This window comes from Thrips palmi, unplaced genomic scaffold (assembly GCF_012932325.1).
Source record: "Thrips palmi isolate BJ-2018 unplaced genomic scaffold, TpBJ-2018v1 HiC_scaffold_10, whole genome shotgun sequence".
Lineage (NCBI taxonomy): Eukaryota > Metazoa > Arthropoda > Insecta > Thysanoptera > Thripidae > Thrips > Thrips palmi.
In genome coordinates this window covers 1,411,112-1,437,723 of record NW_023144621.1, presented here as the reverse complement: position 1 = coordinate 1,437,723, position 26,612 = coordinate 1,411,112, and the positions used below count along the sequence as shown (strand labels likewise).

Sequence of the window (26,612 nt, the reverse complement as noted above, 5' to 3'; positions counted from 1 at the left end):
TCGAGCATGTAGATACGAGAAATCTTTGCGAATGAGCCTGTCACGCTTGGTTTCAAGCGTGCGGTAGAATGATAACGTCTGAAAACAGAAAGGGCCATTTCATGAAAAGTGAGAACCTTTGTTTGGTTCAGTTATTTCGGGATGGCCTTTCTGGAGGAAAGTGGAAGTGTCCCTGTGTAACTCCTTCGCCCTGGGATCAACAATACGCTTGAGCACATTAAAAAAACATGCCTGATTGAGACCGTTTTGTCTTCAATAAAGGGCACATTTGATAAAAATATAATTTTATTCACACTTTTGTGTTGTTGTGCGTTGGTCAAAATTATTTAAAAATATAATACTGCACTTGCAGGAACATTGCGCGCTGGGCAAAATGATTTAAAATAATACTGCACTTAAAAAAACACTTAAAATATCATGAATTAGCATTTAGCTAAAAGAGGGGAAAATTGCTATGATGAGATGATTTAGATGAAATCCTTTGGGTCACTGCCTGAAATCAGAACAGAGATCACTCAATTATTTGTGGAACACATGTATCACAAAGTGGTAAAATATGCACTGCCTCTGTACTGGCAGTAAGCGCAAAATACCTTTCAATAAATTACGTATTATTCTACTGCAAATTTTCCGTCCTAAAGCACGGACTTTTATACAGTGACCCATCTTATGGGCCCAAAGTCGATCCAAAGTGGTTACGGTTTTAGTGCGTACACACAGCACACTGCAACGCCCGGGGCATGTCAGCTTACCCTAAAATTGGCAAGCCATTTCGCATGCCAAAAATTAGCAAGACTCGTCCCGTTACACTCCCCACCGCACTCACTGTTAGAAGGGGGTTCGATTTTCGAACCGTGAAAAGGCGGTCCCAATTCTCACCCGGTTCGAAAATCGGGCTTAAGTAGAATCGAACCCACGGGGGTTCGCTTTTCGGACGGGGTGTTCGTCGATTTTCGCCGGCTTTCGGCTCTGCGGACTGCGGCCTAAACTCTGGAAGAGTTTTGAGCTCCTGAGTCGCTGAACAGGGACTCGAACCGAGCGTGTGACCCCAACCAATGGGTTCCTCGTTCGGAGAGCAATCCATTGGTGGGGTCAAACGTTCGGTTCGAGTCCCATCACGTGACTCTGGAGATCAAAAACCGTCCGGGATTTTGACTGCCTTGCACCGGTCTTCTGGCCCACTGTGCACTGGGCTCGCAGTGCTCGACTCCACTCACCTGTTTTCCCGACGCGGCCTCGTCGTCCTCCGCTGCTCTCTTCCTGGAGGCGAGCATGAAGTCGATGGGCACGGCAACGGGCGGCAGCGGCAGGTGTTGAGGCAGGACGAACGGCGGTGGCGGAAGGGCAGCATCGGGCGGGGACGGCTTGGGGCTGACCACCCCGCTTGCGTCGCCCGCATCGGTCACCGCGCTCACGGGTGAAAGCACTGTTGAAAAAAGTACCGAGATTCAGACCGATTTCGTCAGACTTGGTAATCCGAGAGCAAATTCGTAAAATTGAAATGAAAAATTCGGAGTATTGGTCCGAAAAGAGTGACTTTCTGTCGGAAATATAATTTCAGTCTGCGGCGAGTAGGAAAATTTATAGCGACGACTATCAAGTGTCGGCTGTCTCTCTCGCACCCCCACGGGACGCCCCAAGAGTACGACAGAGAAAGCGAGGGAAGCACGTTTCTGAATAGGTCAGCAAGGGATGGTCGATCTTAATTCAAGCCGTAGATGCACACTAAATAAATATGTTAATTTTCCTGCAAACGTCATTGAAACACGCATTTCAATGGAAATGGTCGCAACGCTATGCATGTTTACAATGGATGATTTGGGGAAGAAAAGTATACGGTAAGAACGGTTCCTGGTTTTCCCAGGAACTTCCTGGAAATCGCCTATACCTTCACCATTGGCTTCCTGGGAAAACCAGGTTCCGTTTTTACCGTACACATTCCCATTTGACCTACAGCAGGGACACCACCACTACTTGGATCAAGAAAACTTTGAATTTTCGGCGTATGTTTCAAGAAATCTTTCTTGATACAAACCTTTTTTTTTCCTTGTATGAACCAATTTTTTTGTGATATTTTTTTACCTTACAAAAACCAAGAAAATTTAAAATTAAGAAACTATTTTGCTGGATGCATCTCTACATACATTTGGCAGAAATTTCTCACTCAGATTTTCATGTTTAATTGAAGTAACTAGTCGAGGGATTGCTCTATAAGTCAAGGTATCAGTTTCATAATAGTTGTTCTTCTCCCACTCTGTACTCTAACCCCTACTTCGTATTTTGGCTCACACACTAAACGTTTTTGTACAAATTTTGGACGAGATATAACAATTTTTTGTGCACACGAACTTTCAGAACAAATTTGTAGGCGATTTTGCACAAAAATGGGGAAATAAGCGCAGATTTTCGTACGAAGTTTGTACGAAAAGTTCGTGTGCACTAAAAACTACGATGTCTCGTACAGAATTGCACATAAACATGTAGTGTGTATGCACTAGAACTTTTGGGCAAACCTTGGTCACACGGCTTGGCGCTGGGCGAGGACTCCTCCTCGTCTGCGTTGGTCTGCTCCGACTGCAGCGCCCTCATCATGTTCTTGAGGCACAAGCTCCTGGTGGCGGGGGGCATGGCGGCGATGGCCGCCTTCACGGGGGAGCGCAGGGCGGACAGGGAGAGGCTCAGCTCCTCGTAGTTCCTCATGATGCTGGCTGCCGTGGGGTAGGCCTCGCTTACCACCTGCAAGGAAAGACACTTTGAGCTGCCACACTGTAAAAAAAATTCCGTACTTTTGTACGGAAATGGTGCAGCAAAAATATAGTACGGAGAAAAGTACGGAACGTTGACTTCTCCTATGAAATGTAATGTACGGAAAAGTACACGTTCCGCTATTGAGCTGTTCCGTACTTTTTTCTCACAGTGCAGGCGGAAATGGTGGGCATGCCACGATGACGTTCTGATTTGTGGGATGCTTTCAAGACGAGCATCCTAATAAGTCAAAAATATTTTCGAAGGGCCTTTGCGAAATGTCAGAAGATGTGTGACATCCCACAAGATTTGCGATATACTCTCATTCCAGGAACGTGACATCACGTTGAAACGAACGTGACATGTCATGTTCCTTTGAGCGTTGTGTCACATTCGCTTGGATGTGAATCGGCTGTTCACATTCAAACGAATGCGACACAACGCTCAAACGAACGTGACATTTTGACGAATGTGACTCAATGCTCAAACGAAGGAGACATTTTGTCACCTTCGCTGCTGGTTTCAACGTGATGACACGTTCCTGGAATGAGAGTGTATTTCGCAAAATTTCATGAGATCTTGCAATTTTATGAAATTTTACAGAATCTCATAAGACCTTGCAAAATTTTGAAGGAACCCGTGAGGCTCCGTGAATTATATTCAATTTTACGACATCACCAGAGGTCTCATTAGATCCCTCTAAATTCTGCGAGATATTAAACATTTTGCAAGTTTAAGTTCCACTTAATCTGACGACACTTCACTAATATTGCGAGATCTCTCTAAAAGTAGAACGAGCTTACTCTGAACATTCTGAACATTTTTTCTACCTGCACTCTTAGCCCTGTAGTGAGGTTTTTAGACTGTAAACTGACATTTTCCTATCTCGCTTACTAAGTTTTCTGTGCAGACATACAGACAAATGTCCTATTTTCTCTTTAGCTTTGCACGATGTTGTTCATTACCAAAAGTATTTTTGTCATTAAATTTCTCTTTTTGTCCAAAGTTGTACTTTTAAATATGTGCATGAACAATTAAATCTAAGAAACGATCAAAATTGTGTATAAAAAGTGCTTCAGAGAAAAAAGTACATTCAAAGTACGTTAAAACTTTTTCTAAAAGAGAGTTTACACACTTTTTAGTGCATAAGCTTTCCACAAAATTGAGCATACGTTTCGGTATGCACGAATTTCAAGCGCAACAACGCACCCTTTTGTGCTCAGTTACGCACGAACTCGTGCCTTTCAAAACCCATGCTCAATTTTGTGCGACGCTTATGCACAAAAACGTGCATAGTAATTTCGTGAGCAAGCAATAGAGTAAAAAGTCAATATGAGACTGACAACGGAACGTTTTCAGGTGTCAGTAGCCGATTGCTCTCATACTTCGAGATCTTCAAGGCCCCCAATAATTTTCGGCACCCACAATTCGTGCTGAAAGTCACTACAACGCCCCCAAATGAAAGTTGACCAATTTTCATAAAAATGTCCAAAAGCTGATTTTTACCAGAAACAATGATTTCCAAGTGGTCTAAAAGGTCCAATGATATGATTTTTTTCGATTTTGGAGCAAAAACATAGTTGTCTCCTCAAAACTGAAAGAACTTCGAAAAAAACAAACCTGTTTTTGACCAAAAAGTCGTTTTAGTGACTTTCAACACGAACTGTGGGTCCCGAAAATTCTTTTTTGAGGTGGTCTTGAAGATCCCCAAGTATGGGAGCAATCGGCTACAGACACCTGAAAGCGATCCCTTGTGAGAGTGTGAAAAGCAGCTTACTTGCAACACAACAGAGCATTCGGGTTCCGGCTGGAGGCAGCTCGAGGGTGTCTGCGTCTCCACATGACGGACGCCGTCCTGTCTAGCGGCTCTCCTCGACTCCACAGGATATGCACTGTTACCAGACGCAGACCTCCGCTTCTCCCTGGCCAAAGCACCCTTCAGCTGGGAGAGCTCAGCCTCCTGGTCCTTGAGTCGGCTCCGCTGCCAGACCACCAACTCCTCCATCTCCTGCACCTGCCCGGCGGCTTGCGTGGACTTCGACAGCTTGTGCACCAAATCAGAAGTGTACTTCTTCTGCTTCTCTACTTTGTGCTTCAATAACCCCACTTTGTCGCACCACTTTTGTATCGCAGCTTTATTCTAGAAAACAAATGCGTTATTTTTAGCAAACCGTAATAATCTAGATGGACGGTGTACCTATTAATGGCAATAGCCAGTCATACCTCCATTTGAGATTTTTCCAGCTTTTGTGACAGATGGATGTTGCTGCTTCTTAACTTGTTGTTCTCTTCAACCTGGAACTGAAGAAACCGTTAGGTGAGCTCACCGATCAGAGCATATTCAGACATGAAAAACTATATGGTCTCAAGTTCTTACCTTGTTCAGATTTTCGGCAGCGTTCAAACGGCTTTCTAGGCTCTCGATCTGAAGGCGAAGATCCGAGTTCGTCTGATGAATATAGTTTGAATGAGAGTCAATATACGAGCACACACATTAGGCAGTGACTCCTACACTTTTATCCACGCTCTGAACAGTCACACTGTGGAAAAAAAGGGACATTTTCTCCGTTAATTTATGGCCAGAACTTTCCGTGATTTGAGACCAGGATTTTCCGTGATTTCAGACACAGGATTTTCCGTGATTTCAGATCCAGGCTTTTCCGTTGTTTGACACCCTGAGATTTCCGTAGTTTGCACAGTGCGTTGAAAGGCCATGGCAGTAAAGGGCAGACTTTGTGAGGGAAGTTTTAAACTTGCCAAAGAAACACTAACTTACAGAAATGATGCATTGTCTTGTCAAATTACCAAAAAAATGTCATCCACATCCTAAACACACGTTCGAATGATGGGTTTGAGCTTCAAACATACCAAAGTTCCGTTCGAATGAGATACAATGATTTTTGCACTATTGACATAAAAGGTGAAAAATTAAATACGTAGAAATGGCAAACTGACGTAGATCATGTATTTGTCTCAACGAAACAAATGCTACCTATGTCAATATCTTGCCGAATGAGGAACAAGTTTTATGCTCGAAAAGACTTTGGCACGCCTGAAAACGGGTGCAAATTAGTCTGTGATCAGGCCAGCGAGTTCTTACCTTTACATGATGGGTATCCTCTTTTCCTGAGACGTAATCAATTGTCGTTTGTTCCATTTCTCATAGGATTTCGCACCTGAACGGTCATATGCAAAAAATTGTGAATCGATCAGAATGGTAATTTAGCTCGACCCATCGATCTGTGTTTAGGATGAGGAACTTTCTCCAATCTCGAAAACGATGACCATTGTAGGTGGCGGCCTCTTTGCCAGCTAGAAACGTCCTTCACAAGTCTGCCTTCTGCCAATGGCTTCGAGTCGCAAACTACGGAAATCTCTGGGTTTCAACAACGGAAAAAGCCTGGATCTGAGATCACGGAAAATCCTGTGTCTGAATCACGGAAAATCCTGGGTCTCCAATCACGGAAAGTTCTGGCCATAAATTAACGGAGAAAATGTCCCTTTTTTTCCACAGTGCAGTGGCTTAACAAAGATTTTGATCAACAAAAGCGTGCAAAAGGTTTTACTGGGTTAAAGTTCTGTGCAATTTAAGGACTAATGCACAGGACCTTGAGACTTCCTGAACACTGATATGTAGAAAATACTGCTAAAGTCTTCAAACCCAAGAAATTTTGTCCATGCTGAGCTAAATTGTGCATAAAGTTCTACACATCTACACACTTGTGTAGAGTGCTGCTCCACGACATGTTCATGCAATAATTTTCATGACCCGATTAATCGACGAAGATTTAGAAAGTTAGGCGCTACCGTAAGCAAATGGGCCCCAAGCGTACCCCAGATCATAGTTTTTCTACAAAACACCAAATGCTGTACTATGCCCCCAAATTCTTGGATGAGGAACACGTTTTTGCTCGAAAAGACTTGGCCGGCGAGACCGGGTGACAAATTAGTGCTGTGCAGAGCCAGGCGATGCTTCCTTACCTTTAAGTGGGCCTCCTCTTGTTCCTGCAGACGTACCAACAATTGTGTGTTGTTCTTTCTCAGCGACGCAACCTGCAACGGCATTGCAACAAAATATAGCGGAAAGTCGTGCACTGTAAATGCAACATTATGTTCTCTGGGTTCCAGAAACCCATCTGTTAAAATGAGCGACATACCTGCTGCTCCAATCGATAAACTTCCTGATCGTCATTTAGGCCAGCCGGCCCACCAGTCGTCCGCCGGGGCGACGGCTCTTGCACTTCACGCTTTACTTCCTTTAACTGCAACAGTAAACAACAGTCAACACTCTCACAGCCTTAGAACCCTTTAAACATTAGCTTGTCGTAACAAAGTATTTCGAGCATACTTAGAGTTACTTTGTAAACTAACGAACTATTTCTTCGTATCATAATCTTACTAGTTTGAATCTTGCATATGCTCAAAATACTTCGTAAGGGTTTTCAGCCTTCAAACAAAAATGACAAAAAAGACAAAACGTTTGCCGTACCGCGACCTCCGCTTCGCTGGTCTTTGCAGCTTTGCTTGCCATGGCAGCTTGGGTCTGCATCTCTTCCTCCAGGGCCCGCCGGGCGCGTTCCACCGACAGCAACAGGCTCCATCCCATCGGAGCTCGAGTCGGACTGCGGAACAAGGAAATCGAGGATTCAAATATATCGGGGCAGTGGGACGCCCTTCTTACTGGAAGACTTCATAAGACAAAGAGCGTCTAAAATAGTTTCAAAGCAAAGTGATCAGAAAAGCACTCTGCACTGTTCTCTCAAATGTTTACATTAGTACAGTGCCTTTCCATGCATTAGCCTAGGGCATTTTCAGGACGAATTGCACGTAAGGAGCAATGTGGATGTGGCACTGCACGTGTGTTGCACGAGCACGTTATTGACTTCTTGCTCATTTTGTCAGTACTTATGCAAGCAATTTGTGCAACTATAATACGTACTTTTCCTTCCTTTTTTTTTAAAAGAACTACTTACGAAATATTAAATAATGCACTGGGAATTTTGTTTTGTTCATAACTTTACAAAGGAATACTTACTTAGAAAATACTAAGTATTATTGCTGTTTATACGAATACGTAATTAATGAAGAAAAAGTCGGTAACGTGCTGAGAGTGCAATGTCTCATTTTACAGTGCATTGCACGATACGTGCTATGTGCGTGCCGTTGGGAATCATAGTGTGATAATTAACTAAGATTCTCGGCAATTCTTCATAAATCTACGAACTCTCATCGTAAATTGACGAAGATTCTGCGCAACGGCATAAAGATTCTTCGTTTTGTACAAATGATTTTCGTGGGTAGACGCTTCTAGCTCGGCCTGAAGTGAAGAACAAGTAGAAGAACAAAGCCGGAAACAGCTGCCAAATAATGCTTTTCAATTGTTGATGAGTGTTTCTCGATCCCAAAAGTGAAGAAAGCTTAATTTTATAATAGAATCTAATTTAAACCTGCGCCAAAACCCTCGTAAAAGGCCGATTTCTTGTACTGTTTCCGGTCTATGTTGTTCTTATTCCCTTTGCTTCACTTCAGGCTCTGCTACTAGAAGCGTACAAAGGAACCTGTGCCAACATTTTTGCCCTAGGAACCTTCGTTGATTCCCGCAATCTACATCGTACGGTGTACTGACAGTGACAACCCACTTTATTTCTGTCAGTGATTTGAAAAACAGAACCTACCTGGCAGAATCGCGTCGTGGCGGCGGGGCCGCCGGGCTGCGTTCTCCAAACGGCCTCTGCATCCCTGCGGCGGGCGGAGGGGCCTGACGGGGCGTTCCCTGCAGCTTCCCCTGCGGGTCCTGGTTCGAGCTCATCCTCTCCGACAGTCACTCGGAGGCGGACGGACAGGAGGGCGACTGGTCCTGCAACGGACAAAAACGCTTTCAGCACAGTTCCGGGCAATGCTGGAGCATTTTGGAGTCAACACACAGGGTGTGATGACTAGGGACGGTTGGGGTAATTATGGGACACAGGGTTAACATGGAACGGCTGATTCTTGGTCAAGATTTGACACTTTTGAACTCACGCCATACCAAATGTTACTATTTACACAATATAAATATCATTTGGTGTGGTATGAGTTCAAAAGCGTCAAATCTTGACCAAGAATCAGCCGTCCCATTTACCCCATGTCCCATAATTACCCCAACTGACCCTTCGCACTAAAAGTTATATACAGGGCAAAAGTGGTTCCTTGTTTCGTCAGGTGTGATAAAGGGGTGACTTCCAGGGTGCTCCTGAGGAAACCAGAAACCATTCTTACGGTGTACAATTTCGTGCGAGACGTCAAAGTTTTTTTTTTTATTCATGAACTGATTGTACGATTTTCGTGCGAAAAAACCGCATATTTTCACCCCATTTTGTGCAAAATCGAGTACAAATCGGTGCGAAAAGTTCATCTGCAGAGAGAACTTTGACGTGTCGTACAAAATGTGTACAAAACCTTTAAGCGCGTCGGACTGTCCGTTTCCTAACAGTGGCGCAAATGTGACCAGCCATACCAAGGTCACGATCACGCACGATGAAGATAGATCTAAATTTAATTAAACGGCTGTTCGGTCAATCCCATAATATATTGTGGACTATCTTCTTCAAACGCGACGCCTCAGTTATCTTATCGCAGATACCGCGCACGACGGCCAACTCAAAAGGTTGGCCGCGAGCTAGACACGCCCGTCGTCCTTGTCCGCAGTCGCCGGAAGAATCGCACACGTGAAGGTTCGAAAACTGCCAATCTCAAATCTGGATGTCGGCGCCTTGAGAAAGGTAAGCAGGCCTGACACAATTTTCTGTTGAGACGCCACAGCCCCGGTGCACGGATAAAACGGTTCCAGGTAGCCGATAGGAAAGACATAGGCGATTGCCAGGGAGTTCCTGGAAACACCAGGAATTGTTTTTGCAGTGAATACCCCAAGTAAGCCTTCGAAAAGCCAACGCCGATAAATGCTGTGCAGTTGTAAGCCTATTAGGCTATTGACCTGAGAAGTCGAGTGAACACCTATCTAGAAGCTCAAAGTAAGTTTTTGGTGTGACTTATCTGGATGCAAATTTTACCTCAAGTGCCCCGAGGGTCGAGGAAGATGCTCATAAATTTTTAAGGTCGTTTGTGGACATTGTGTATTCTCAGACTTTTTTCAAATTGTCGACATTCTAAATTCATTTGTATAAACTTAGTACGTGGTCTCCCAAATTTGTACAAAAACGTTCGCATGTTTAAAATTGTTTGAGACCACGTACGAAATTTTACAAAAAAAATATTTCAGAGTGAAAAATAGCCGTAACAAACTGGCGAGAGGGTTGGGGACAACACTACTGGTAAAACTAAAGCGTAGTTGTACGCTTCGTTCAAGCGTACAACTACGCTTCAAGACTGTACGCCCTTCTTGAAGCGTACAACTACGCTTCAAGGCAATTCCCCCATGCATTTTGATAGGAAGAAAGGAGCGCATGAACTCTTGTACGCTTGAAGAAGGGCGTACTGGCTGTTCGCTTCACGAAGGGCGTAATAGTACGCCTTAGTTTTACCAGTGAAGGGGGTCGTTTACAGTAAAAACTGTTCCTGGTTTTCCCAGGAACTCCCAGGAAATCGCCTAGGCCTTTAACATTGGCTTCCTGGAAGACACAGGTTCCGTCTTTACCGTGTTGACGTGATTTGAACCATAACGGAACAAGATTCCACTTCAAAACAAACGCGTTCTGTTACGGGGTGGCGGCCTCCGCGGTCGCTGATATGGATTCGCGGAAGAGTCACGCCCTTCCGGCCGACGACTGGCCGAGCCGCGAGGCGTGAGCAGTGGCGGAAGCGGCACAGTGACGCGGTCTCTGGGCGCCGCGGTTACGTAAAGGGGTTCATCCGCGTCACAGTGATAACTGTCGCTACGGCAGAAGGACCTATTAGCCGATCCTACGGTCCCCTCCCTCCCTGGACCGCGCGAAGCAGCGCGGGCCAAACAAATCGCAGAAGACAGACAGGACCGATGGCATAAACACTCGTGCAATATCCTGCACACACAAGCCCTGCATAACGCGTGCACATTAAAAACTCTACGAAGAAACGCTTCGTAATCCGAAGAAAATTAAGGCATTGTAAAATCTACGAAGAATTGCTTCGTATTATGAAGCAAAATCCTTCGTAGTAATACGAAGCATCTCTTCAGACTACAATGCCTTCATTCTCTGTGTAGTTATGAAGCAAATGCTTCGAAGCCTTTTAAGAGTGTAGGTGAACGTAATTACATTTTGGGGTCAAATGTGACAAAATTGCAGCATTTCAATGCCGTAATACACAGTGAATACTAGCGTAATACAGCGGAACATCAAGTTGTCAGGAAACGCTTCTTTGAAGTGTGAGTGTGTGCCAATCGGATAAGACCATACACGTTTACAATATCCGCTCTCAGCTCGTTTCCAACTCTTTCTTGATTATAAACCCATAAAATTTATTACTAACCTAATTACTTGGTGAATTACTTAACAATTTTTAAATAACTGCTTAAAAATTGTTACGTGATTCACCAAGTATTAGGTTTTTATTAAACATACAGCACTTACGAGTATGTTTGCACAAATTGCTGGAGTAACTACAAACTAATTACATAGAGCAAAGAGTCAGTGACACGCTGAGAGTTAATCATTGACGTTGCGTTAAAAATGCCACTGAAACATGCGACATCCGTTCGGGCGCAAACTGAAAACTTTTGTGCAAATTTAAGAAGTAACTGCATGCTAAAGTACAATGTCCGTTTCGTTACAGTGCCAACGTGAGAAAGAGATTGGAAATCTCACAGCATGGCGTCAGAGAGGGGCCACGCGGAAGTCGCGAATCTGCAACAAAAATGCCGAGGCGACTTGGCGGACGCGGAGGATTGGAGTCCACTGCACGCGGCAGCACTCCGCGGCGACGCCGACGCCGTCAAAGTCCTGTTGGACGACGAGTGCGACGTGAACGCGAGGGGGGAAGCGGGACTGACGCCGCTGCACGTGGCGGCACTGAAGGGCCACGCCGACGTCGTCAGGCTGCTACTCGAGCACGCGAGTGACGTCACCGTTGCCAACGAAACGGGCTGGACCCCTCTCCACCTCGCGGCGCAGGACGGCCACGCGGACGTCGTCCGACTCCTGCTCGACGCCGACGCCAACGTCAACGCGAGGAGCAAAGAGGGCTCCACAGCGCTGAACGTGGCTTCGCAAAACGGCCACGCGGCAGTGGTGACGCTGCTGCTTGCCGCCGAGTGTGACGTCAGCGTGGAGGGCGAGGCGACTCTGACGGCGCTGCACTGGGCTGCCATGAACGGGCACGCCGACGTCGTGCGGCTGCTGCTGGAAGCGTCCAGCGACGTGAACGTGAAAAGTCGGACGGGCTCGACCCCCTTGTACCTCGCTTCGCTGAACGGGCACGCCGTCGCCGTGGCCGCCCTGCTAGGGGAGCCCAAGTGCGACGCGGACGTCAAGGACATGGTCGGCTCGACGCCGCTCAAGGTGGCCGCGCTCAAGGGGCACGCCGAGGTGGTGAGGCTGCTGCTGGCCTCCGAGTGCGACGTGGACGCGAAGGACAACACGGGCATGACGGCGCTGCACACGGCGCTGCTCAACGGCCACGCGGACGTCGTGAAGCTGCTCCTGCAGAGCAAGTGCGACGCGAACGTGACGAACGAGACGGGGGTCACGCCGCTGCACATCGCGTCGCAGCTCGGCCAGGCCGAGCTCGTCAAGCTCCTGCTCGAGTACGAGGGCGTCGCGAACGTGAAGGACGACGTCGGAGCCACGCCCATGCACGTGGCGTCGCTCTACGGCCACGCGCCCGTCGTCGCGCTGCTGCTGGAGCACGACTGCGACGTCAACGCGAAGAACGAGGCCGGCTTCACGCCGCTGCACCTGGCCGCCCTCAACGGGTACGTCGACGTCGTCAGACTGCTGCTGGGACACAAGTGCGACGTCGACGGCCAGAACGAGACGGGCTGGACTCCGCTGCACCTGGCGGCGCAGGACGGCCACGAGGACGTGGTGCGGATGCTGCTGGACTGCCCGTGCGACGTCAAGGTGAAGGACAAGGAGGGGTCGACGCCGCTGCACGGCGCGTGCGAGAACGGCCACGTCGGCGTCGTCGCGCTGCTGCTGGACCGCCACTGCGACGTGGACGGCAAGAACGACCTGGGCTGGGCGCCGCTGCACCTAGCGTCGCAGAACGGCCACGTCGAGGTGGCGAGGCTCCTCCTGGACCGGAAGTGCGACGTGAACGCGGAGGGGCTGGTGGGGGCGACGCCCCTGCACGTGGCGTCCCTGTACGGCCACGCCGAGGCGGTGCGGCTGCTGCTGGACCACCAGTGCGACGTCAACGTCAAGGCCGAGAAGGGCGTGTCCCCGCTGCACGTGGCGTCCGAGTACGGCCACGCCGAGGTGGTGCGCCTCCTGCTGGACGCCAAGTGCGACGTCAACGGCAAGGAGGCCGAGGGGCTGACGCCGCTGCACTTGGCCTCCAAGAACGGCCACGCCGCCGTGGTGGCCCTGCTGCGGGGACGCGAGTGCGAGGTGGACGCGAGGGGCGCGGAGGGGGCGACGCCGCTGCACGTGGCCTCGCTCTTCGGCAGGCTGGAGGTGGTCGAGCTGCTGCTGGAGTACGAGTGCGACGCCGGCGCGACGGACGTGTTCGGGGTCGCGCCCCTCCACTTGGCCGCCCTCAACGGGCACGCGCACGTCGCCAAGCGGCTGCTCGAACACAGGTGCGACCCCAACGTGCAGGACAAGAAAGGGGTGTCGCCTCTGCTCGTGGCCACGGAGAACGGGCACGCCGAAGTCGTCAAACTGTTGCTCGCGTACAAGTGTGACGTCAACGTCAGGGACCATATGAGTTTCTCTCCGTTACATGTGGCGTCACTGAACGGACACAGTGAAGTGGTGAAGATTCTGAACGAGCATAAGAGTGATGTGCAGGGACGAGAGAAGGTCTTGAAAAGTAAGAGGGCGCAGTGGGTGTGCTGCCTACCTCAATGGTTAACGCGACGAGTTTGATCCTACACTCTCATCCTTCAATCGACGTTTTATCAATATTCATTGGCGTTTGTGCTCATTGATAGAGTTTTGATAAGAATTTGTTAACACGAAATTGGCAATAATGTTTTTATAACAAACAAAAATGTTAATACGCTTATTAATGAGCACAAACGTCAATACGTTATTTATTGTACAATAACTCAGTACGAGTCTGAGAGTGTACCCAACTACGACGCGAGTGTCGAAGGTTCAATCTCACGTGATACAATCCAAGTGAGTCTCAACCCGCAGCAGCTTAAACAACGGCAAAAGACAATACACAATGCTGAACTGATAATTTAGAAAATTCACTCGTAGTATGTTTTTTATAAAAATCTTGAGTTTTACACAAACTTGTCATTAATTTATTGTAAAAATAAACTTTACCAGAACGTCCCAGTTTTCTTAATAAATTGCAAGTTCTCTCATGCGACGAATGTTTCTTGAATGTTAAAATTCTACTAGGAAAAAATTGAAATATTGCGTTTTTACTGACTGTAGAGAAATTGCTTAATTTCTCTGCATTGCTCTCCATGCCACACTGAGCGCGGTCAAATTTTTCAGAATCTGTGGGCAATTTTTGAACGCAGTTATGCGCGTTTTCAAGGGTTCCTTTCGAACGATTTCATCTGATCGTTTCCGGGTATCTTAAACGCAAACAAATTTCCTGAAGTTCAAACAATCATTTTTGGGAAGGATAAGAGACCGGAAATGGGGCCATTACACTTCTGACCCCATAATGTCTGATAAAACTGATCGTCCCTCTTTTCTTTGGGGCATTCCAGACCCAATTAGCAGGCCGCGTAGGTGACCACTGCCGATTTCGTTCCTTTTGTGGTCAAATGTTACCTACCACTAGAGTAAGATGACCCTAAATTTTTAAGGTCGAAATATGAATACTTCAGGAGATATCGCAACTTGAAATTTTCTCTGAAATTTCTTTTAGTGGTTCTGAACAAAGTGTCAACTTTTGCGCGAATCCCTCCTGCTTCTTAAATTTTCGACTCAGAAGGTCGAGATCACTGCTCCTTACGTAAAATTCATCAAGGAATCAGAATCCGTCGCCAAAAAGCACCTACGATCGAGTTTAGAGGTCAAAAAGTGGCCTCAAACACAAAATTTTGTTATTTTTGTGCCTAATTTCAAGGCAAAAATGTAAAGGGAAGCGGGTCTAAACATAAACTTCCCAATAGTGGAAAATGTTACTTTAGACTCCCTCTAAACAGCTGCGGCTCGAAAAAGATGGTTATAGGTCAGGATCAGGCAACACAGCCTGAAAATTAGAGGGCGAATTTCAGTGAATTTAATAAATTATGTTAGCAGTAGGGTGCGTCGATATAGACGACTTTTTGACTACGACTCTTGGTAAGCGCTCTATGTTGATGATTTTTTGGTGCTGATTCCAAAACTGACGTCGGTACTACGATAGGACAACTTCTTCATGCCCCTATAGGGTGTTAAGTGCCAAAAAACGCAGAGTTTCAAGAGTTTTTCTAGGTTTTTGGTCCCGCACACCATCCCAAACTGTCGGGGCGACTGTTGCATGGTCTGTTGGACATCACGTCCACAAAAGACAACTCTTGCAGTGTGGCTGGGCTATCGGACACCTTCCATGTAAGTTCCAGACGTCAATTTTTATGTTATTCTTACTAATTTCTTCGTTGTTCTGCCGTAGCTTCACTGTATTTTGACAGAGGTGTTATGTAACCAAATAAAGCAATTTGGCACTGCGACCTTGAGACTCGTGTCAATAGAGCATTCTAGTCGTCCACGATCGAAGAAGTACAAATCTGGAACTCGCGTCGGCAACAAACTTTGCAGACTCCTGCTATTGGACTGGATTTAGAGATGTCCGAGGCGTATATTCTCCAATGCACTTTCGTCTGTTTCAAATACTTTTTAACCCAGGAATTGAGGATATTTGTCGATATTTCTCCTTGAAACCGGGCTCGCCTTGTACTTTCTTCCTTCCCGCCTTCCGGTTTTGTTCTTCTTTTCGTTTTTCAATCGCCAACGACTAGAATGCTGTATTTAAAAGTATGAGGGAGTTTCTTAAAGGAGTAGAAACACCTTTCCAAGCTAACGTAAGACCTGCAGGCCCAATGCAGGCCCATATAGTTATCACCTGGCGCGCAGCAAGAGCGGCTGGGGCCTTTCGGGGAATTTCTGCCACTGTAATTCAAAGGGTGAAACATCGCACCAATTTTTGGCGGAACAAAATGTATCACCGAAAAAGGGTGATACTAAAATGTATCACCGAAAAAATGGTCGTACACGCATGTATCACCGAAAAAAAGGTCGTACACAAATTTATCACCGAAAAAAAAGGTGAGAAAAGGCGAGTTGGCCCTTGTTTTCCTGGGGAAGTATCAACCTTTTTTCGGTGATACATTTGTGTACGACCTTATTTCCGGTGATACATTTGTGTACGACCTTATTTCCGGTGATACATTTGTGTACGACCTTTTTTTTCGGTAATACATGCGTGTACGCGATCATTTCTTCGTTGATACATTTGAGTATCACCCTTTTCCGGGCCGAGACAGTTATGTCTCACCCCTCAGAGAGTGAGATGTATCACTATTTGATTTTCAGTGTGCTGACCCCCCCCCCCCCCGCTAAAATACTTTGTCATTTAAAAACAGGCAAATTAACGAAGACATTAGTAAGAATAGCATAAAAATTGACGTCTGGAACTCACATGGAAGGTGTCCGATAGTCCGGCCACACTGCAAGAGTTGTCTTTTGTGGACGTGATGTCCAACAGACCATGCAACAGTCGCCCCGACAGTTTGGGATGGTGTGCGGGACCAAAAACCTAGAAAAACTCTTGAAACTCTGCGTTTTTTGGCACTTAACACCCTATAGGGGCATGAAGAAGTTGTCCTATCGTAGTACCGACGTCAGTTTTGGAATCAGCACCAAAAAATCATCAACATAGAGCGCTTACCAAGAGTCGTAGTCAAAAAGTCGTCTATATCGACGCACCCTACTGCTAACATAATTTATTAAATTCACTGAAATTCGCCCTCTAATTTTCAGGCTGTGTTGCCTGATCCTGACCTATAACCATCTTTTTCGAGCCGCAGCTGTTTAGAGGGAGTCTAAAGTAACATTTTCCACTATTGGGAAGTTTATGTTTAGACCCGCTTCCCTTTACATTTTTGCCTTGAAATTAGGCACAAAAATAACAAAATTTTGTGTTTGAGGCCACTTTTTGACCTCTAAACTCGATCGTAGGTGCTTTTTGGCGACGGATTCTGATTCCTTGATGAATTTTACGTAAGGAGCAGTGATCTCGACCTTCTGAGTCGAAAATTTAAGAAGCAGGAGGGATTCGCGCAAAAGTTGACACTTTGTTCAGAACCACTAAAAGAAATTTCAGAGAAAATTTCAAATTGCGATATCTCCTGAAGTATTCATATTTCGACCTTAAAAATTTAGGGTCATCTTACTCTAGTGGTAGGTAACATTTGACCACAAAAGGAACGAAATCGGCAGTGGTCACCTACGCAGCCTGCTAATTGGGTCTGGAATGCCCCCTTTACTTTCCAAAAACCTTAACTCAACATGCTAAGTGCAGCTCCAATGGAAAGCATACCTTGCCCGATGTTGCCGACCCATCCAACGCGCGCCGCAAAGCGTCCGGAAACAATGCGCACCCCGTCGCCAAGGTACCAACTCCCTGGGCCATTGCCTGACAACGCGTTGCAACGGCGGGGAAAATCCTTGTCCACTCAAACTACAATGGTTTTTGAACCTGAGGCGCTTTTGAAGAAAAAAAAATCACCAAACGTCCGTGACAAGTTAACGGAAGCTGCTGACTTCAAGTAAAGGTTGAAAAAAAAGTTAAATCTTACACGTAACATTTTTAAGGGGCTAATAGAACTAAAAATGTACTTATAAGAGAATGGCAAATGTGAACTTCAAAAGTTTTGTATCACAAGTGAATAGGAAACATCCTCAGGGTTGACCATACACAGCCGGGATAAGATAACTTCAGAAACAGAATAAGTACAATTACGTAGGACATTTTTATTTCCAAATAAAATAAAATAGTAAAAAGTGACACAGTAACAGTCAAGTCCGAAAGGGACAGTAATATTATCCATAAATCAAACTTCAGCGCGATTCTAAACAATGTCGTCAAACACGCGCCCTTCTCCACCGTCATCCAGGACATCGCCGTCGTCATAGACATAGTAGCCATCGCCAGGGTCCATCATGTAGCCTTCGCCGTCAACTTGGACTTCGCCGTCTCCGTTGACGGCATCACCGCCGTCACCATGGTCATCAGCATCGCCGTTGACGTCTTCACCATCACCATGGTCATCGCCTTCGTCGTCATCACCCTCCTCGGCATCACCCTCCTCGGCTTCCTCTTCTTCCACCTCCTCCTCCTCCTCTTCGCCGTACTCCTCCCGCCTTTCGTAGTCCTCGCAGTGGCAGAAGATCTTGGCGGAAATGCCGGCCAGCTCCTCGGCTGCTTCCCCGATGACTCCCTGAAGCGCGTCGGACTCGTACCTGTCCAGGTAGCAGCGGATCTCACCGAGGATAGACCGCACCCTTCGCACCTGAAACGTGTAAAGAACATTTATTAGTCGAAGCTTTCGTTCAGTAGGTGAAAACAGAACTGAAATGCGTAGTCAATGGATAATTAATAGCTGCTCGACAAAATATTGCGACCCTTCAAATTTTAGAGGCCTGCAACCCCGTTTGAAGGGAAAGTGGAAAGTACTGGTGAAATTTTACTGTCCTGAAGACAGATTTCACTATGCCAATGAGTTGGAAATATGAAGACAAAGAACATATTTCAAGGGAGAAAACACAAATTTGCTGGCAAATGCTACCTTCAAACCCAAACCAAGTCAATTGATTCCAGACTTCGACAATTTTCTAAAACTCCAGGCGCACACTTTTTTGACGAGAAAGGTTGCGCTTCTTTACTCCATTTTAAAATCTTTCTACTATGTTAAACACAATTAACCTGTAAGAATAGAATTCTCGTGTTTCGCAGGTTAGAATGCCAAAACACTACAACATCAAATTCACACAATCTGGACTTATTAGTGACATTCCAGCAAACAAATTTTTTAAATGATTATGTAGTGAACCTACTTATTCTGTTGAACAAGGCGGAATCTTTCAAACATGAATAAAAGAAGTGGCAGATACTTGGATCAAACTAAACAATAAAAAAAGACTGCACATGGAGTGTATTTAAAAATGAAAGCCAAAAGAGAGAAATAAATGTCTTGACATGTCTTGACACCTAACAATGCGAGAATGTGCCTCCAAACTTAACAGTTTGACCTAAACTGAGAAACACAGACCAAATTTTCGACCAAAAGTTAATAAGTACCTCGCGATCTACGTCGACTTCCTTCCGCCAGCGCTGGTCCTCCCTCGACGTGGCTGCCCGCTGGTCGGCGGTCTGGGTGGAACGGACGCTCATGATTCGCACCTTGTGGACGTGCTTACACATGGTATTGTTGTCGGGGCACGTGCACCGATACATGTGTTCACATAAGCCCCCGCATCCCGAAGCGTAACACCTGTAAGAAGTTACCAGAAAGAAACGAAGACGTGAGTTTACAAACACACAAAAAATAACAAAATAAACAAACTAGGAAAACAACAAAGCACATGATACCCTTAAGAGGGGGACCCTGGCAAAACTTGCAAGTATACTTGTAAAAACCCCCAAATGTTGAAAACTCAGCCATTTATTGAGGTAGGTTCTTAAAAAGAAATTCAGCTTAAAAAATTAACTTGATATTTGGGGAGGTCACATTTTAGCGTTTCGTGCGTTTCCACTAAAATGGAAAGACTTCAAAAATTTTGTGGTTACTTTTATAGAGGTGCAGTACAAATTTTAGTTAGGAAATTTTCAAAAAACATATCCTTGTCTTTAATTTCAACTTTTTTGTGCCCATACACAAAAGTATACTTGATGTCGAGGGAATCTTATTGAAAGTTCCACAAAACGTGAAACAATAAATTCCTAGTGAGACGACTCATGTAGATCTTTGCTCGGAACAGAAAGTCTTTCTGGGACTACATTTTTTTGTTGATTTGATATAGCAGTGATCGTAAGAGTATTAGCTATTGTAACAACCAAACTGTGAGTTATGTTCTTTCCAAATGATTAAGAAATTAGTGACCAAACATTAAGGTTGAAAGCTATGAATCTGAAATCTTTCTTGCACATTTTATGGTGGCAGTGGAATAAAAGCTCGATTTGAAATAAGTTACGGGCAAAATTGTGTGGTGTACAGCACACTATGAAACAATCCAAGAATTCTATAAGACAAAATAGCACAAATAACTCACACATCCCATCACTTTACCCCCAAGAAACCTTTTGTAAGTACCAAATTTGCGAGGAGTGCATCACACAGTGTTCTAGTGTACACATGGGTACATAAGTACGGGTGTGTTCATCTTACGAAACTAAAAAATTTCACACTTTTTAAACGTTTGTAGGCTTTCTTACACAACGCCAAATCGTGCAAAATACTAGCGAAATTTGCTACTTCTAAACTTGTGAGAACATTGAGTACGGGTCAATTCGTACACACAGTAAAAAGTCTACAAAGAGTCGCTTCGTAATACGAAGAAAATGAAGGCATTGTAAAACCTGCAAAGAAATGCTTCGTATTATGAAGCAAAATCCTTCGTATTACGAAGCATTTCTTCGTAATACGAAGCAATTCTACAATGCCTGCATTTTCTTTGTAGTTATGAAGCAAATGCTTTGTAGGCTTTTAAGAGTGCACACTAGTGATTCACCCCTTCGCAAATTTGTTTGACAGCGGCCTCGTGGAAATACTCACTTTTGCGTTTCTCTGCAAGAGCCCCTCGGGCAGCTGGCGTTCTCGAGGTAGATGTTGTAGGCGCCCCGGCCCGCGCCTCCTTGACTGTTGACCTGCCACTGCGTCGCGCTGACCACCGTCACGTCCTGGTCCGCGATGTCCATGGCGCGCTGGTGGCGCACGTCCACCTGGTCGCGCTTCGTCTTGCGCATGGGGTAGGACGACCACATGGCTGAGGAAAAGAAACGAGCTAAGTCAAACAATCTCTACTTTGCCTCAACTTTTTTCTAACAATATAAAATTATTCATATGAAGTGAATTTCTAATGTGTGAAGTGACCTCAAATTCCATTACAGTCACAGTGCTTCCACCATTTCAGTTTCAACAGATAAAAATGACAAAAATTTTGCAAGTTTCGTCCAAGTGCGTGAGGTTTTGGCAAATGACTTGCCATATCGAATCGGAGTGCATCACATCGAATTGAAACGTTAGCTAGCTACTCCTTGAAAAAGCCCCTCGGAATATCAGAAAACGCTTCATTTCGCAAAAGTTGAAGCAAAGGTGACACATCTTGGCGTAACGTCGGAATCGCGACCCTTCTTTCACTCTCTCTGCTGGAAGGGAAAACAAATTTCCATTTTGGGTTGGCACACCTCTCGAGAACAAACTCACTTTCCTTTCACTTGGATCTAGGAGTTGGAAGAGCAGATAACTCCAGTTTTATCATTCGAAACAAAAACTGATTGCAGAGAAAGAGATATTGTTAAACACTAAAGTGATGCAGATGGATATCATCCCACAAGGCAGGAGTAATAACTCCGTAAATTTCCAAAAGTGGAAGAACATTTTGGGGCTAAAGGTACTAAAAGCTAAAATTTCTAGAAAAATTTGTGCCAGCAGTTTTGCTTTTTGGTTTGAAGTTGCTCCCTACAAGATGAACTGAAGGGGGGACCCTGGTACAAAAGTGGCCAAAGTTGCGAAAAATAGTATTTTTAAAGTTCATAGATAAATATGTGCATAGAAGGTTTCAGATTCAACAGGTTGAACACCTTTAAGCTAAGTGGATAGTTTCTTTATCATTTGGAAAGAAACATTCAGATCAGTTGTCGTTGACTTGTACGCTCAAATTCACAACTTCGCTCAGTCGACAAAAAATTTTGTCGTAGAAAGACTTCCTGCGTTCCTGGTTGACACCTGCATGAGTCGTCTTGCATGGACTCTATACATTGATGACTTGTCAACAAATTTTAGTGACGTAATCTTAATATCAGCCCCACTTTTTTTTACAAACACCTAAAAGTTTCAAGGCTTTCCGTCCCAATGAAAGACGCAGGAAGATTTTTCCCCAATGCTCTAAAAACACTAAAAAGCCACTTTTCTCAGAGACAGTTCAACATTTTGGATTGAATTTTGTTTTGGGAACTCACCATAATGAACCTAATAATAAAGCAAAGTTTCAACATCCTGGGATTATTTTAAAGCCTACTTGAAAGTTTCACCAGGGTCCCCCTTTAAGCCTAAAATAAAGGCTCCCGACTCCTAATTGTTTCAGTGTTGATGAGGTTTATGTAGCAAATTTAGTCGTTTCTCGAAAAGTTTCCTCACAAAGATCAAAAACATTTCCAGCCTTCAGCTCTTGAAAAAGCAACTGTAAAGGATATATAAATAAGATACCACATGCTTCATGCAATAATCGGACAATAGTTTCTTCACCATAGAAAATTCAATATGCATCAATTTTTAAGGTGGTAAACATGGTTTCTAGCAATATTTTTAACAACTCCTGTCTCAAGTTAAAAATGTAACAGGGATTTTGTAAACAGCCTATGCTTACATTTTAGTATGTTTAGAATACATTTTACAGGAGCTGAAGCCTGGAAACTTCTTCTGTATTTGTGAGGACTCTGTGGAAGAAACGACAAAATGTGCAACATAAGGACTTTAATCTCGTGACTCAGAAACTTAAGGGAATTGAAGGCTATGGCTTTGGAATTAAGTTCAGGTTTTAGTGAAGAAGTAGAAACCAAGGAACAATCCTGCAGCCACAATGGTTTTAGACAATGGTGTTATACATTTTTGAATCTTTACGTTAAAATAGACTACGGAATTATGTTGACTAAGTACTCAAACACGAAGTGGAACTTGGAAACAACGAAAGAGGAGTTGGGGTCTACGTAACTTTTTGAAGTTTTCTTTTTTCTAGAATAAGAAGTTGGGTTGACTCTTTCAGCATAAGGCTTATAAAAATATAAATTGAGTTATCTCCTTTTGCTAATATATTACGGAGTCGTAAGGACTTTGGTAGAGTTATATCCATTTTCTACTGAAATTTTGACCACAGCAGAGATCAAATTGAGTTACTCTTTACCCATGTGGATTTTCTGTTAGACTGCATTAGAGTGAAAAAAATTTTAGGCTATTATGTAAACCAATCTTGGGCACAATAATAAAATAAAAACTCAAATTGGAGATGAGTCAAGATATATGTCTTCCGCTACCTCGATCAATTAGTGCATTCACTCTCACCCTTTTTGTCCTTGGCTTATGAGGGATTAGATGCAACAATATCATAAAGAGGGTTAGGTTGCAGTTTCCAAGCAAGAACTTCAGTCAGCAAAGTGAAGACATGCAATAAAATGAAAAAATTGTTGAGAGTAAATAACAAGCCTCTCTTTATGCTAATTAGGCACAAAATCTTGCATTGGACAGGGAGTGCAGTGATTGTGCGATTCGTGTTGCTCACCTCTGGTAGGCTATCCAAAACGATGAAGACAGACACGGCGCTGCGGCGGCGGTGAGGTCTGAACAACGACAGGACTTCAAGCTGTAGATCCGCACAACTATTGGCACGAAACGTAGAAATGTAGTGCCCCTGCCCTGCACCAAGAAGAGCGAGAGAGAGAGAGGGCGATAGGGCTCTAAATAGTTGGTTTGGGGGGAAAAGGGAGGGGGGCGGACTTCAAGACTCGGGACTCGGCGAGCTCGCGGGAGAAGTGGCAGCGCGTAGCTGGAGAGCCTCCTTCGGGCCGGGGGCGCGTCGGGGGACCCGAAGTGACGACGGAAACACCCGATCGTGTCCAATGCCGCGGCCCTTGACAGCGCGGCCTGTTTTACCACGGATCCGTGGTTTTGCTGGGAGATATCCCTCTATGTATTCTAAAGGCACTCTCCTTTTCCTTTCGCTGGTGCCCTTGCCGAACTCAGCCGAAGGTCAAACCGTGCCCTTCGACGCTCCTTCGGGCAAGGTAGGGCAAGGCAGCCAACTGAATCCGAGAGTCGTTTTCGTCGCTCTGTCTCTCTCGCACTCATGGAGCACCCCGCATACATACGTGTAGGTGCGAGAGAGACGGCGTGACGAAAACGACTCTCGGAATCAATCCCCTGCGAGGAAACAAAAGCTGCAGGGCGGCGGGGCCCCGGCAACGCATGTGTTCGCTCCGTCTCGCTCCCTCTCCCGCGAAAGACAGGGCGCACGAGCGCGTCTGATGCTGTGGACACTGTTACGGTACCGTTACGCCTGCAGAGGCACGGGGAGGGTGAGGTTTCTCCAAAAACCTGCAGCAATTTTGCTGTAAAGTAAATACTAGGTCGCCCGGAGTGAGTCAAGCGAAGAGATGGCGTGGCGTGGCGAGGGCCCCTCACACCTTTTTCCCCTCCCCCTTCCCTCTTCTCTATCTCTCTCTCTCTCTCTCTCTCCGCAAAGCCACCGGGTGCACACGGAGTGCCGGCCGCACCGAAGTTCAAGTTCAAGTCCAAGTTCGGGAGTCCAACGGAGTCCAACGAGTGAACTCGGGTTTGCACGCGCCGCAGTCCCTTCATTTTAGAACCGGAAATAAATTCTCTGGAGTGCTCTCACCGCCGCCGGCCACCAAGCGTGCCGCGCCAGGACACTCATTCCGAGAGTCGTTTTCGTCGCTCTGTCTCTCTCGCACCTGCACGGGACGCCCCATGAGTGCGAGAGAGGCAGCGACGCAAAACGACTCTCGGAATCAGTGTGCAGCCTCGGGCCGCCGCCCCGCGTGAAATGTAAACAGTGTCCCATTGCTCCCGCCCGGCACTGCGCACAGTGGGCCAGAAGACCGGTGGAGGCGGACAAAACTCAAGACGCGTTTTGAGCTCCAGAGTCGCTAAACGGGCCTGGAACCGAACGTGTGACCCCATCAATGGATTGCTCTCCGAACGAGGAATCCATTGGTGGGGTCACACGTTCGGTTCGAGCTCCGCTTCGCGACTTAGGTGCTCAAAACGCGTCCGGGATTCTGTCCGCCTCCACCGGTCTTCTGGCCCACTGTGCGCTGCGCGGCGCTGCCGTCTGATTCCGAGCACTGCTTTCGTCACTCTGTCTCTCTCGCACTCATGGGGCGGTCCGTATGGGTGCGAGAGAGACAGAGTGACGAAGCAATGTTCGGAATCAGACGGCTGCGTACTGCGGATGCCAGCGAGACGCGCTATCGCCGCGACTTGCTGACGCGGCGCCGTGAACCCTTTCCCACCTCGTCCCTGGGAGGGTCACTCTTCCTTCACGGCTCGACCTTGGGCGTCTGCGATTGGAACTTTTGAGTCCAACGGCGCCCGCTGCCGTTACGCCCTGCCGAGCCGGTGGCGGATCCAGCGTCGGTCAGAGGGAGGAACGAAGGGTAGCACTTGCAGGGGAAAATCATGGCTGTCGGAGGCCAAGGTGGAGGTCAACTGTCTTTTTACCCCCCCTCTCTGGATCTGCGACTGTGCCGTGCTCCCCACGTCGCACAGTGGGCCAGAAGACCGGTGGAGGCGGCCAAAATCTCGGACGCTTTTAGAGCTCCAGAGTGGCTAAATGGGGCCCGACCTGGATTCCCCCAATGGATTCCTCGATCGGAGAGCAATCCATTGGTGTGGTCACACGTTCGGTTAGAGTCCCGTTTTGCGACTCTGGAGCTCAAAACGCGTCTAGAGTTCCGGCCGCCTGCGCTGGTCTTCTGGCCCACTGTACGACGTCACTTGCACAGTGCTTACAGCCGCCCCCTGTCCTTTTCCCGGGAAATTGGGCGAACTGAAAATTCTCGGAGAGACCGGCCGGTCCTCTCGCCCTCGTACCGCTGCTACGCAGGACATGATCCGGTCAACTCTCAGACCTCGCTCCTCTCTATTTTTTCGCACTTTCCCAGCACCGATCTCACCAAACTCCAGCCGCGCGAGGGTGGTAAATAGAACCTCTGAAGTCACCACTGAGTGTTCGCGACGCGGGAAAGCTTGCGTGAAAAGCAACGGCACGGGTCCAGGCCGATCCAGGCTCCCTGTGCAGTTTGGTTCCGATCCCCGTTGCGTCGCTGTCTCTCTCGCACCCCTGCGGAGCGCCTTGGTGAGTGCGACGCACAGTGGGCCAGAAGACCGGTGGAGGCGGTCTAAACTCTAGACGCGTTTTGAGCTCCAGTCGCTGAATGGGTTCAAACCGAACGTGTGACCCCACCATTGGATTGCTCTCCGAACGAGGAATCCATTGGTGGGGTCACACGCTCGGTTCGAGTCCCATTTAGCGACACTGGAGCTCAAAACGCGTTTGGGGTTCTGGCCCACTGTGCGTCGGCGACGTGACAGAGCGACGGATGCGCAATGAGGAAGCACAGACGCACAACACACGACTAATCACAGCCACGGCAAAAGCAAAAGACTGCAGTCGCGCACTCAATTGCAAAACCCAACCGCACCTTTGTGTCGCACAACAGAAGGCGCCTCTGGACTCTGAGGCCGCACGCTGGGTGCCCCAAGGTGCCCCAAGGTGCCGCCGTGGGCGCTCCTTTGTTACCGCGAGCCCCAGCCCTGGCGCGTGCACACCTTGCTCCAGGGGGACGCACCCCCTTTCACGGTTCACCGCTCACCTCTGACGGGCAATCCAATCCAAAGCGATGTAAGTCGTCACGTCGTCGTCACGGCGGCGCTGTGCGGGTGGCTGAGCCTCGACACGACACACGACTGCACTCTGGACAAGTCACAACAACACTGCCTGCCTGCCTGGCGGCCAGGCCAGGCCCTGGCCTAGCGGCTGGCTGGC

General features: G+C 46.8%; 3 protein-coding genes across 16 annotated transcripts; 1 reads left to right on the top strand and 2 right to left on the bottom strand.

The window, feature by feature from the left end:
- Positions 1-289: 289 nt before the first annotated feature.
- Positions 290-26,575, bottom strand: LOC117649516 (histone acetyltransferase KAT6A-like). Of its 7 annotated transcripts, none has more exons than XM_034392389.1 (11): positions 26,440-26,575; positions 8,421-8,602; positions 7,235-7,367; positions 6,903-7,007; positions 6,727-6,798; positions 5,123-5,194; positions 4,969-5,046; positions 4,523-4,885; positions 2,514-2,736; positions 1,218-1,426; positions 290-493 (listed from the first exon to the last, which is right to left on the bottom strand). In XM_034392389.1, the coding sequence occupies exons 2-11, from the start codon at positions 8,552-8,554 to the stop codon at positions 434-436; spliced, it is 1,449 nt and encodes a 482-aa protein (XP_034248280.1). In that variant the 5' UTR covers positions 8,555-8,602; positions 26,440-26,575; the 3' UTR covers positions 290-433. The 7 variants fall into 7 exon arrangements, with proteins under 7 accessions (XP_034248280.1, XP_034248304.1, XP_034248288.1 ...); XM_034392413.1 differs by lacking the exon at positions 26,440-26,575 and adding an exon at positions 10,977-11,068; XM_034392397.1 differs by lacking the exon at positions 26,440-26,575 and adding an exon at positions 10,379-10,509.
- Positions 9,369-14,165, top strand: LOC117649491 (ankyrin-3-like). 3 transcript variants are annotated; one of them, XM_034392378.1, is made up of 2 exons: positions 9,369-9,458; positions 11,494-14,165. In XM_034392378.1, the coding sequence occupies exon 2, from the start codon at positions 11,529-11,531 to the stop codon at positions 13,746-13,748; it is 2,220 nt and encodes a 739-aa protein (XP_034248269.1). In that variant the 5' UTR covers positions 9,369-9,458; positions 11,494-11,528; the 3' UTR covers positions 13,749-14,165. The 3 variants fall into 3 exon arrangements, with proteins under 3 accessions (XP_034248269.1, XP_034248253.1, XP_034248261.1); XM_034392362.1 differs by having other exon boundaries at positions 9,397-9,506; XM_034392370.1 differs by lacking the exon at positions 9,369-9,458 and adding an exon at positions 9,575-9,755.
- LOC117649560 lies at positions 17,785-24,362 on the bottom strand. 6 transcript variants are annotated; one of them, XM_034392480.1, is made up of 6 exons: positions 24,094-24,213; positions 23,328-23,424; positions 23,111-23,188; positions 20,606-20,816; positions 19,132-19,324; positions 17,785-18,343 (listed from the first exon to the last, which is right to left on the bottom strand). In XM_034392480.1, the coding sequence occupies exons 4-6, from the start codon at positions 20,812-20,814 to the stop codon at positions 17,903-17,905; spliced, it is 843 nt and encodes a 280-aa protein (XP_034248371.1). In that variant the 5' UTR covers positions 20,815-20,816; positions 23,111-23,188; positions 23,328-23,424; positions 24,094-24,213; the 3' UTR covers positions 17,785-17,902. The 6 variants fall into 6 exon arrangements, with proteins under 6 accessions (XP_034248371.1, XP_034248355.1, XP_034248348.1 ...); XM_034392464.1 differs by lacking the exons at positions 23,111-23,188; positions 24,094-24,213 and adding an exon at positions 24,319-24,362; XM_034392457.1 differs by lacking the exon at positions 23,111-23,188 and having other exon boundaries at positions 24,094-24,218.
- Positions 26,576-26,612: the final 37 nt, after the last annotated feature.

Coding starts and splice junctions, on each gene's coding strand:
- LOC117649516 (XM_034392389.1), bottom strand. CDS start 8,554: ATGAGCTCGAACCAGGACCCGCAGGGGAAGCTGCAGGGAACGCCCCGT. Junction 4,886..4,968: donor TGGAAAAATCTCAAATGGAG/GTATGACTGGCT, acceptor TTTGTTTTCTAG/AATAAAGCTGCGATACAAAA. Junction 494..1,217: donor AGGCCGCGTCGGGAAAACAG/GTGAGTGGAGTC, acceptor TTCTGATTTCAG/GCAGTGACCCAAAGGATTTC.
- LOC117649491 (XM_034392378.1), top strand. CDS start 11,529: ATGGCGTCAGAGAGGGGCCACGCGGAAGTCGCGAATCTGCAACAAAAA.
- LOC117649560 (XM_034392464.1), bottom strand. CDS start 20,814: ATGTGGTCGTCCTACCCCATGCGCAAGACGAAGCGCGACCAGGTGGAC. Junction 19,325..20,605: donor TCTTGCAGAGAAACGCAAAA/GTGAGTATTTCC, acceptor AACTTCTTACAG/GTGTTACGCTTCGGGATGCG. Junction 18,344..19,131: donor AAGTCGACGTAGATCGCGAG/GTACTTATTAAC, acceptor TACACGTTTCAG/GTGCGAAGGGTGCGGTCTAT.